Genomic DNA, 11067 nt, shown 5'->3' with positions numbered 1-11067 from the left:
TCAAGGATGGTAATCATCCATGAGTAGATGGAGCAAGCTATAAATTGGCCCACAGCCCGCTAGTTTGTGAAATTCAAATCTAGTGAACCCTCTTTTGGTCTACCGGAAGATCTTACCTATACTGAGGTTCCCACCTTCTCATACAATATCGGGGTGTTCTTTGCATTACGTCTCCTGAAAGCCTTGCCTCGGACACATCAGCCGCCATGGTTCGCACACTACCAAGGGAGTCCAACTTTCAGAAGAGGGAAACTGCAGAGCTAGTTCCTTATTTAGGCCCTGAAGCAATCATCGCGACGGGACATGGAATGAACCTTGGCATTGCTCTTTCCGAATCCGTCCTCTTCCTCGAGAGATATGACAAGGAAGACCCGAGCACGAAGAAATGCACCATCCTTCGAGGACAATTACGGCTCAGTGTCACCAAGCCCACCAGGTTGAAGAAGGTCTGGATTCGCTTTTGCGGGCAGATGCAAATGGTGTGGCCAGGAGGTATGTGCATCTTATAATACGGCCATCTAGCAAGACGATGAATCGCTTACTCGGGTATTTTTCTTCAAAAATAGCAGACTGTATGAGTACAAAAACGTTATTTACCCAAGGAATTACCTACTTTGACCGCGGGGGTACGGCAATGCACCGCAACGACTTTGGAGCAGACTCCTTTGATTTACTGAAAGCACCCACAGCTACAGCCAATGCCCATTTGATGACAACCACAAATGCCTCTCTTCAAGTGGGGCAGCCCGGGGCATCAAAGGTTTGCTTGACGCAAACTGGCTACTCAGTTGAGGATACTGCAACGTGCCATTCGAAATCCAATGAAGCTCAGAGTCAGAGTGGTTCAAAATTATTTCCTGCGGGTGATTTTCTTTACAGTTTCGAATTCCTATTGGACGGCTCGCTTCCCGAAACTATCAAGACAGACCTCAGCTCTATACAATACAGTCTGGAAGCTTTTGTCGAACCCTCACGGCATTTACGCTCTAACCTAACCGGGAAACTGGAGATTCCTGTCGTTCGGCTACCAGCAGAGAGCCCTTTGGAGTTGACTGAGCCTGTTATGATTTCAGGTAACTGGCGCGACCAGCTCCATTATAGGATGGTGATGTCTGGAAAGTCGTTTCCCTTGGGTTCTCAAATTCCTATTAGTTTGAAATTGACTCCCATGTCCAAGGTAGCTTGCCAGTGGGTCAAGGTGTACGTGACTGAGCATGTACAACATTGGTCAAGGGGCAAAGAAGCTGGCCTTCTACAAATACCTTCAAAGAAGGTCCTATTATTCGAAAACCAAGCTGGGCTTGAAAGTGTCAGTACTTACCCAGGCAGTGAAATGCGTATCATTTCGAGCAACAGCAGAGACGGGAGTGTCAAGTTGCCCCTTGAGAATAGCAGCAAGACAAATTTGCTTGGGGGTAGTATGTCGAGCGACACTGGAATAGAGCTCAACGTTCAGCTGCCTAGCTGCTTTGAAATGAAGGACAGGGAGAAGTCGCAATGTCTTTGTCTTGATTCAAAGAACGAAATCCTTACCGTCAGTCACTGGATACAGGTAAAAAAACTCCCAATTACGTGTCAGCCAATGACTTTGTGAATAGTGCTAACATCCATATTACTTTTCAAGGTTGTGTTGCGTCTATCAACGACAGAAAATAACAATAGGAGCTGGAATAGGCCGGTCGAGGTGACTCTTCAATCTCCCTTTCGTATAATGTCTTGCAAGGCTACTCCAGCCAACATTTACCTTCCTACATATGCAGTACGCAATGATGACCCCATGAGTGCTGTGCAGAGAGGTGGATGCGATTGTTCTGGATATGAGCTGTCGGTATTGGGTTCATCTGCCCTAGAAACAGCAGCTCAGCCGCAAAACAAATATCCTCACGTCGACCCGATATCTTCGAAAACATCGACAATGTCATTTCATTTCTGCAAAGCTGGCATTCAACCGCCTCCGCAGGCCCATATACGTGAGAAGAACCATTGTGTTTGTCCCTTCCCACCACTTTTTCGGCCACTATCTTCAGCCCAGGATACACTTGAAGAGATCGAGCTGCAGCCCCTACCTCCTCCCCCACCCCCTACCCCACATATAGTTTGAATGGTCCAGCCATTCACTGAAGATGGGCTATTTGGTGTTTTTGGATACGGTTTCTTCAATTTCTCATTATAGCAGCAGGCTACATTTGTGATCGTGAGCCATGCCGCAAATTTGTACACTTGGGATGTCACTTGCACTTGAAGATATGTTTGATGACTACTGTTCACGTTATAAATAGAATTTCATTTTGTGTATCAATACAGCTAATGATGTTACAGAAATAGATAAAAGGCAACCAGACCCCAAGGGAGCCACGCTAGGTACTACCTAGCGAGTAATTTCTCGTCCGTTTTTCGAGGTTTCCGACTGCTTATTACATGTATTACTATACAATATACCATTTCACAAGGGATTGTTTAGGTCCTATTATATATTCATAGTATCGGTTGATAGGTGCTGTGTGAGCGATTTATGTATGACTTTTTGCTTGATAGGTTCTAGGTCCACTTCTTCCTCTAGATGGATCTGCTGACCAATGGATGAAGAAGAAGAAACACGATAACTTCATACTAAGCAGTCCTAATCAGCGTTGATGGACCCCACCTTCCATTTCAAATTTCCTGGCCTATGGTAATCCTGAAACCCTGCATTGGTGTCCTGTCTTGAACCGGCTAGTTGAAAATAAAAATAATTGCCGAATTCAATTCTCATATTAACAATCTGAGTGACAAGAGCCACCTTGAAATAGCCATGTGTCCATTCATTAGTGAGGGATAAACCCTTCATCTATCTCAACTAGGCCGTGACATATCCTGAGACTCCTGCGTAGGGTTAATGGGCTGTAAACAATGTAAACATATGTGAGCCTATGACTTGCATTAATTAGCATTATGCTAACTTTCACTGTTTTCTGAGGTAATTGAAATACATTTAGCTCGCCCTAGTTTTGAAAGTTTAAACTGATCAGGGTAGTCATGATTGAAATACTCAGAATAGATCAATATTGCAATAATTAAAATCAATTCATGAAGCTTTCTCTGCAGTGTGTAGTTTTACAAGTAATGATTGGTTACTCTACATCCAATTATCGCTTGAAAAATCTGCCTTCTGCTCTTTGAATGATTTGGTTCTGCACACTAAAGGTGCTGTTCTCCTTATCAATACTTATATTCAGTAAAAGGTTTTGGATAAGACATGAATCAAATTCATGTTATTTCAAGTCCAGTCCTAGAACCCTATGCCCAGGCCAGTGGAGTCATGCAACGAGTAATCATTGACGCCAGTCGCCCGCAAATTCGCCAGCTCCCAGTCGAGAGTCAAAGTCATCGCCATATCATCTGGAAAGCTCACATGGTTGAAAACAACACTATGACTTATGTGATGTTCTGAGGGTGGAGAGGAGGTCGAATAGCTCGCTTTATTCTCACCATGAAGCACTTGAGGAGCATGAGGGGGATCTGTCCAGGGATCAGTGTCGGAAGCCAACGGCAAATGGCCGGCTTGAGAAAATGATTCCAACGATGGCGTAGTAATAGGCTTGTGAGACAAGTCCATTTTGAAACCCTGTGATTATATTAGATAATTGCAACACGCCCAGAGCTCAATACCCGTTGGCATCTCCAGGAAAATTGTATCACATACTCCGTTCTCGGTGTTCGTTAAGCCTGTTGTCACATCTTCCCGCGTCTCGTGGTTATTTTTGATGGGTTGCGTTTGATGTACAAGACTTTCGGATATATCCATCATTTTTTGGAATATCTCAAGAAGCAGCACTGCAAGCGATGAGGTACTTATTGTGAGAGCAGGGGAGAGTGAGTCAACAATGGTATGGAGTAGGTCCAAATCATCCAAATTACCAGAATCGTGGGGATGTAGAAGAATGTTACTAAATATCATCAAAAAAGCCGAAAGAGGATAGTAGGACACGCGACTTGGACAAATCAGCAAAGTCTCACTTTGCACGATGGATTCAAAGAAGAAGGAAAAGAAGAATAAAGAAATTGAACGCACCGAATCAGGTTATTGCGGAATTTACCTGATCTGTCATTCAGATTCAGGCTGCCCATAATCCGGGCCGTATCTCTAGCGGCACCGATACATGCAGTACGGCTTGAAGAAACCGCTGAATCGTCCGGGCTCACTTTATGATCTGACTTATCGCTGGCGATTATTGTGCCTCGGTAGCTTGAAAGTCGGTGGAGCGTCGATAAACAATTATAGTACTCTGAGTGCAATAGCACCGCAGACGGAACAAGGCGCACACTGCAATTTAGTGGTTGCCCAGGTTGAATGATTCCGTCAGGCAAAGAGACTCGCCAGTCAATGACCTTCTTATTCAAACGGTCCACTGTTGCTACCCTCTCTGTCCAGGAATTTGACGACGGGCAATGAGCAGAGTACAGTGCGTTATATATCTCGCTCTCAATTTTACTGAGCTTCACAAAATTTTCAAAATACAACGAGGGATCAGGAGTATCGGGATGGGACAGCGGCTCGCAAGCTCTAGGCTCGTCAATCTCGATTTCTTTGTCGCCAATGGCTGGTGGGCGCCCGAGCCGGAGACTCATCATCTTATCAAAAACGTAGAGCACCCAAAAGACGTTGCGCCGCTCGTCGATCTCACGTACGGAAAGATGTGGATCATCGGTTTTCCGGTGCAATCCAAGGGCAATTGAAAGCCGTGCCGCAGCTCCCAAGGCCATATAGCTTGCTTCGACGTCCAGTAGCATTTCCAATAGGAAAGCCTGTACTCAATCATCCATCATGCCCAGAGCTTAGTGGCTAAAAATGGTACTTACCATTCCAGTGAGAGCCTGAACAGCCAGGATTTCCTTGCAACTGAAAGCGAGCTGGGTGAAATAACCATAGCAGTTTCGAAGATAATTTAAAACATGTCCCTCACCTTCGATCGTTCTGTTAGTATGGACCGAGGGAGTGCATTGGCCTCTTTCATCCTCGCAAATGAGCCCTCCGATGGCAAGCACGACGTTGAGTGATGCATACCAGGGCAGACCTACTGGAGGATCGAGTGAATATTGCTGTTCAAAGAGCTTCATGAACTCCTCCTTGTCGAAAAGAGGCATAGTGGAATTTACAAATTCGAAAAAGTCTTGGAAATCACCATCAGTTCTTGGATTACTCAATCAACGCTCGACGGGAACTTACAGTCGATTGCAATATCTGCGGAAGCTTTTGGAGGTAGCGGTGCTTGAAGTTCAGGGGTTAGATGCCGCCACATGCTGATCATTTCCTCAGACCAACTGAGCATGTAGATCCGGGATCGGTTCAAAATAAAATCTGCGAGCTCTGTAGAGCCAATTTGACTCGAAATCCATTGTAGACCACTCGGTGAAAACAGAGAGAAACCCGACGCTGGGCCTAATTTACCAGGTGTTGTGAGCAAAAAATCATGTATTGAGTCCCGGAGAGTCAAACATTGATGACATACCAATAAAGGTAGAGGAGCCGCTCCTATCAGCTATAAGAAGGGATAATCCTTTCTCTCTCTTAGCGGGCGAGGAATGATTTTCCAAGCGGTCATTGGGTGCGTTGACCGCCGACTCAGAGAGTAGCGATTCTACCCTTTCCAGTCGGGTTTTCATTTTGTCAATCGATACTCTTCGGGAAAGAATGAGCGTTCTTCACGATAAGAGGGTATGTTGGAAGCAAGTACCGACGTGAACCAGGCAGATGCCTACTTCTCTTGCGCTTTACAGGTGAGAAATTGCAGCTCTCTCCCCGTTGTAAGCAGCGAGTACAATTTTCACCCTCCTTGATACAACGGACCTGGGATAACATGTAGCGGTGAGTGATTGATCTCGGTTGTGATCGGAATGCGATTGAAGCACATGGAAATCTCATACCTTTGCATACCTGCAAGCCTCGCAGGAAGCGCGCATTGAACTGGTCGTAAGAGGTCGAACCATTTTCGCAGTGGGAAATTATTCCTAGCTTCGATATTACCAAGCATATATATTGCGAAGGCTTCCTTGTTTTCAACGCTGGTTGAAGGTACTTGTTACTTGTTGACTGCTTGCTGCCACCGCCCCGAGGAACAAATTTGATTACGAGATATAATTTCGGGTCTGAGGTGAATGAATCATTATGAAATCATTGCGTCCTGAAGGGGACAACGGTGTCTATAGAGTTATTCAATTTTGGCGGTTTATGGGGCCCACTTTCAGCCTTAAAGCTAAATACAAGCAGCTTAAAGCGTGGTTCAAATACGGTATGTATGTTCATTGGTCAGGTTTGCCACATATGTGGAATGCTACCAGGGCGCTTGAGAAAATGACCTGGATGTTTGTCTAGCTGCCATAAAAGAACCTGACGTTGATGGTTGGTTATGATGTTCCCTCATTTCGCTTTTCTGAACTCCCTTCAGCATCGCGTGCGTTTCGATTAGCTACTTTCACGGTTAACTGAAATACTTTATGTTTGTCTATGATCGCATTCTCTTGTGCATACCGAGGTTTCAAAATGAATTCAAAATCATATACATTTCCAGGCTATCGAGGTTTTCCCCGCATTCCACAGGACCCAAAGATCTGGGGAGCGGAGAAACACAACACAACATGGACACCCGCCACAGTTGATGTTTCCATGGAACCATTATTCAACTTAAAACCAGAGAGACAACCTTTTAGGTTTTATTCTGTTCTACAGAGAATTCGTTCAATTATCCCTAGTTAAATTAGTGCCGCTTGATAGTGCTGCTCTTATGGTTTTGGTCTTTTCTTCAGAATTAAACTTGAGCGAATGTCGTTTATACAAGAGCCCGAAGCTATCGACTTGATAGGCATTTTGACCATCACCGGAGGCACACTTATGTTCCTTTATGGCCTCTAACTCGCTGTAAACATGGTCAATAGTCCTCATTAGTAAGACCCTAAGCCCTTGATGTATGGTAGACTAAACCGCTCCTGTTGTACTCTATAACGAGATCCAATATGCCTCCGTCAAGGGGCGAGCTACCGTCTCGTAGCCCCCTGTGTAAAAGAAATTTATCGCGGTATACCCAGCATCGTGATTATGCTGCTCCACGCACAGATCTTTGGGTGCACACGAATACTCAAGATGCCGAACTCTCTGAATCCTCTTCTTCTTGATTGTGATCACAAGAGGTTATAGTTGTCATTTATATGTCTATTTTCGCGTGGTTCATATTCGGCTGGGGGCGGCCAGCAGCGGCAGAGCTTGGATGAGTCTCAAATTGATGGAGTTGCTGTCATCGTTGTTGATGTCCATTTTCCCTGTGCCGAACGTAAAACGCGCCGACATCGATAAAGCTAGTACGATGCTGATTCATACCGGCTCGAAATTGTGTTGAACTGGCCAGTATATAGCACAATACTACCATAGGGGATTATGCTTCTCCAAGTGGAGCAAGGAGTAGCTAAAGACCAATCATGTCCTAGCACTCGTAAACGCGCCATGGACGTTCTTCTAACATTGTTCGAAGAGTCACTTCTCATCACAGAGCCACAAATCGTATATTAATCGAGACAGGCCGCTTCATCTTTTGCCATGAATCTCTCGGCTACGGCATGAGTTGAGCGATGTTTAGAAGACCAATTAGTTTCAAGAATAGTTAAGTCTAGTCATGGTAAATCAACCCTTGAACAGTACCATAAGAAAGGCTATCATCTATCAGGTAAATAGTTCCAGACAGAGCCAACGCCCAAATTGAAGAGAAAATAGACAGACCGTCACTGCTAGCGTTCAGATCATTGTGTCTTCTTTGCCTTCACATTTTTCCCTCTTCGGCGCTTCAAGGCATCCGGAGTGTATTCGGTGTCAAGGAGGTAGTCCCACCAGCGGAAGCTGCTTGAGTAGTTCCCAATGAATTTCTCATGGTGGAGGTCGTGATGATCAGCACCAGCCCAGAAAGGCAAGAAATGGTGAAGACTGCAAGGAAATTCGTAGCCACTGTGGGCATCGATAGCCTGGAACAAGCGCAACACAATCCAGATATACATAGTGAGAATATGCAGGTTACCGGTGAAAGCACACCAGAGGATCGGGCAGCTGACGGTCCCGAAGCCGAGAATCATCACTTCAATAGGAGAAGCATATTCGGCGGCCAAACCAAATGGTGCGGAATACTGATGGTGAATTTTGTGAATAGCCTTGTAGAGTGGACCCCAATGAAGAGCTCGGTGGATAAAATAGTGCCAAGTGTCCTCCATCACGAAAAATATGGCAATCTGATATGTCATAGTCCAGGGAGACGGAAAAGGAATCGATGTTGATAGACCGCAGAACTGGGCCATTGGGTGGAAAAGCCTAGAAGAGCCGTTACTACTCAATCGGGCCCGAGAGGCAACCGTCAGGTAGAATACCACTCCGTCGAGGGCAGGAACATACCAGATTTGAGGAAGTTCGACGGTGAAGTGGCTCAGAAGCACAAACTTGGCGCAATCCCATTGCTCGCGTAATGAAGGTACTTTGCTCTGAAGCAGAATGTTAGCTTCGATGGCAGCTGGAATTGGGTTGATTTCGGCTAGTGCCAGGTGTTAGGCTTGCCACTTACACTTTGAATCTTGTATCTCTTGAAGAAACCCAAGCTATCGATGAAGATCCACGGAAGAGAGCGGCCGAAGTAGACCAACTCGTGGATAACGAAGGACATGATGCCGGTGGCCAGGACATCATTCTGCACCCACGCATACCATGCGACCCACAATCTCTCTGCCACGCTTAGGTGGGTATTGAATTTGGTGATGTCCTGATATTGGCCCCAATAGGTGCCAGGGGGCAGCACAGTAGAATTCCTAGGAGAAAAAGGGTTAATATACGACAAATTCCACAAAAGAGTATAATTCAACCACCCAGTGGGGGGGGGTGCAAAAAAGCGGAGGAGACACAGACATTGTGGTTCCTAGCAGGTCTTGAATAAGAGAGAAGAAGCAGAAGCTAAGAGAAGGAGAAGACTATTTCGTGAAGAGGGGAGTGAAAAAAGAAAGGATCTAGGCGAGAGTACTATGTGCTATGTAGTGTACAGTATATTCCTATTAAATCCTAATCCTGCTAAATTGAACATACCACATAACTATAGGAAGGTTCCGGGCAGCCAAACACAGGCGGGCAAATACGCATCATCCGATTTAGTGGGGCTCGGATAGCTATCGGCCCGTCTGTGGCCTGACCTTTGCGGCGCTGATGACTTTGGTGTTCCGGCTCCCGGTCTCACCACTTCGGGAATGGATAATTACGGTAATTTTCTCGATCTACCAGAGATACACCAAGCAAAGAGAGTGGAGACTTTCCTAGTGAATTAGGATTAGCGCGGCTTGGGTGGAGCGCTGGGAGAACTCACGGTCGATTGTCTATCAGCGTGCTACAAGCGGTTGCTTCTGTCAAAATTTTCAATAAACGAGGGGGGTTATACTGATAAAGTTTTGGTCATGATACAGCGCTGCGACCCATGAACGGCAACTCAGCAAATAGGGGCGAATTCTAGAGATAAGGCCATGAGTTTTGATCTAGTCGATTGTTGGTTCTCTTCTGCTCGACTTCATGTGTGTGGCGCGAATATTTATCCCATGCAGTACCTCATAATACGCTCTCTTTCCTCACATCATTATTCATGGCTTGACCCTTCCAAAACCTCTATCTTCAAACCTGCATGACGAAAATGGCCCTGAGCACTTTCTTCCATTGCGCCGACTATATTGACACACTATCCGAGGAAAACATCGAAACCTTGATCGGTATCCTTTTCGTAATAGGTCTAATTACGTTTGATGAAACTTTTGAGCTCAGCAAAAAAACTCTTCAATCAGATTTAAATCAGGTGAATAAGGCGGTAGATAGACCAACTTCACACTAGCTTCCGCGTATATTTGCGTAATCGACTCTAAGTGTTAAAATAATGTATTATCCATAACTAGTACGGATTTAGGCTCCGGCTATCGTCCACAATGCTAGAGAAGCTAGGCAATAAAGTCCTTAAATACAGCAGCATCTATGGAGCCATGGAAAAATACGGGATAGGACAATGCTAGCCTAAGGATATGCAGGCAATATTTGATATCGCTGGTCTCGGTGAAACTACGTTACTTGCAAAGGCGTTCTACCAAGCGGTGCCCAACCCGTGCGTCTAAAACCGGCTCGTTTATCACATCCGGATTTATCAACATATATAAGGTGGTACGATTGAAAGTCGGATAGGTTGTGCAAGTAATAGTCACGCAAATCGGCATTCTACTCTCTTGCGCGTTGTCGAGCAGACTTTTTGGACCAACCTTTCGCAACAAGGGCTCGTCTAATGCTAGAAACAGTGACCAATATCTAGAACTCATCCCACAAAAAGACAGCCATCTCGTCAAGGTAGAGCCCTAGCTTTTCTAGGAGGTGGTGGCACAAGGCTTCTGTCATCTACGGCGTCACAGTTCGCTTCCGGCCTATTCGCGTTTGGGGGGCGTAGATACTTCCAAATTGCCACAGGTTTCTGCGGATATTAATGATTATTAGCTTGCTGCATTCAGCTTCTTCGGCAATTTGAGATGTAGAAAATGAATGGCTGTCTATCATGTCACGAATAAAATTGAGCTTTGAAGCAGGGAGCCTTGGAGCCATGTCAATTTTTGCGTTGAGTTCCAAATTTCCTTGGGTGGTTGAGGGAGGGAGATTTGTGCCGAAGAACAAGAAGTAGGGACAGATCGCTTGTGTATACGAGTTACATGTAAAATAGAGTCTCGAGGCCACGTAAGGAAAGGTATGAATAACGTATTTCACAAGCGAGCGCCGCACCCAAGCGAGCGCCGCAGTCAGAACACCATAGTAAATGTGATATTTTACAACATCATAAATCAATAGCCAACGACTTTCACTATCCTAAATTATTGCCTAATATTCGTGATAGCTATTATAATATATCGTTATAGTATATAATAAATAGGTACCCTCTGATATATATTTTGAGCTAATTTAGCTAAATTATAGATCTATTTTTCGGAATCCTATAAAATAGGTTAAATCTTAAATCGTCGTTGATATAAGCTATTTATTATATAAAGGAGGCA

The 11067-nt window shown here is 45.0% G+C and overlaps 3 protein-coding genes across 3 annotated transcripts; 1 reads left to right on the top strand and 2 right to left on the bottom strand.

The window, feature by feature from the left end:
* Nucleotides 1-206: 206 nt before the first annotated feature.
* On the top strand, nucleotides 207-2101 carry N7508_008498 (arrestin C-terminal domain-containing protein; the record flags this gene model as incomplete). The annotated part of the gene is made up of 3 exons (XM_058466562.1): nucleotides 207-492; nucleotides 570-1552; nucleotides 1625-2101. The coding sequence occupies 3 exons, from the start codon at nucleotides 207-209 to the stop codon at nucleotides 2099-2101; spliced, it is 1746 nt and encodes a 581-aa protein (XP_058314408.1).
* A 1167-nt stretch (nucleotides 2102-3268) lies between these two features.
* N7508_008497 (fungal specific transcription factor domain-containing protein) lies at nucleotides 3269-5643 on the bottom strand (the record flags this gene model as incomplete). Its single annotated transcript, XM_058466561.1, has 6 exons — nucleotides 3269-3604; nucleotides 3683-3971; nucleotides 4052-4785; nucleotides 4840-5150; nucleotides 5207-5419; nucleotides 5490-5643. 6 exons carry the CDS (start codon nucleotides 5641-5643, stop codon nucleotides 3269-3271), a joined length of 2037 nt encoding a protein of 678 aa, XP_058314407.1.
* Nucleotides 5644-7767: 2124 nt separating this feature from the next.
* N7508_008496 (sterol desaturase family protein) lies at nucleotides 7768-9090 on the bottom strand (the record flags this gene model as incomplete). Its single annotated transcript, XM_058466560.1, has 5 exons — nucleotides 7768-8326; nucleotides 8408-8493; nucleotides 8574-8814; nucleotides 8912-8956; nucleotides 9086-9090. 5 exons carry the CDS (start codon nucleotides 9088-9090, stop codon nucleotides 7768-7770), a joined length of 936 nt encoding a protein of 311 aa, XP_058314406.1.
* Between the last annotated feature and the right edge of the window lie 1977 nt (nucleotides 9091-11067).

The sequence above is a fragment of the Penicillium antarcticum genome, assembly GCF_028974205.1.
Source record: "Penicillium antarcticum strain IBT 31339 chromosome Unknown utg000009l_segment0_segment0, whole genome shotgun sequence".
Lineage (NCBI taxonomy): Eukaryota > Fungi > Ascomycota > Eurotiomycetes > Eurotiales > Aspergillaceae > Penicillium > Penicillium antarcticum.
The sequence above is the reverse complement of the archived record's forward strand: the minus strand, read 5'-3'. Positions and strand labels throughout refer to the sequence as shown.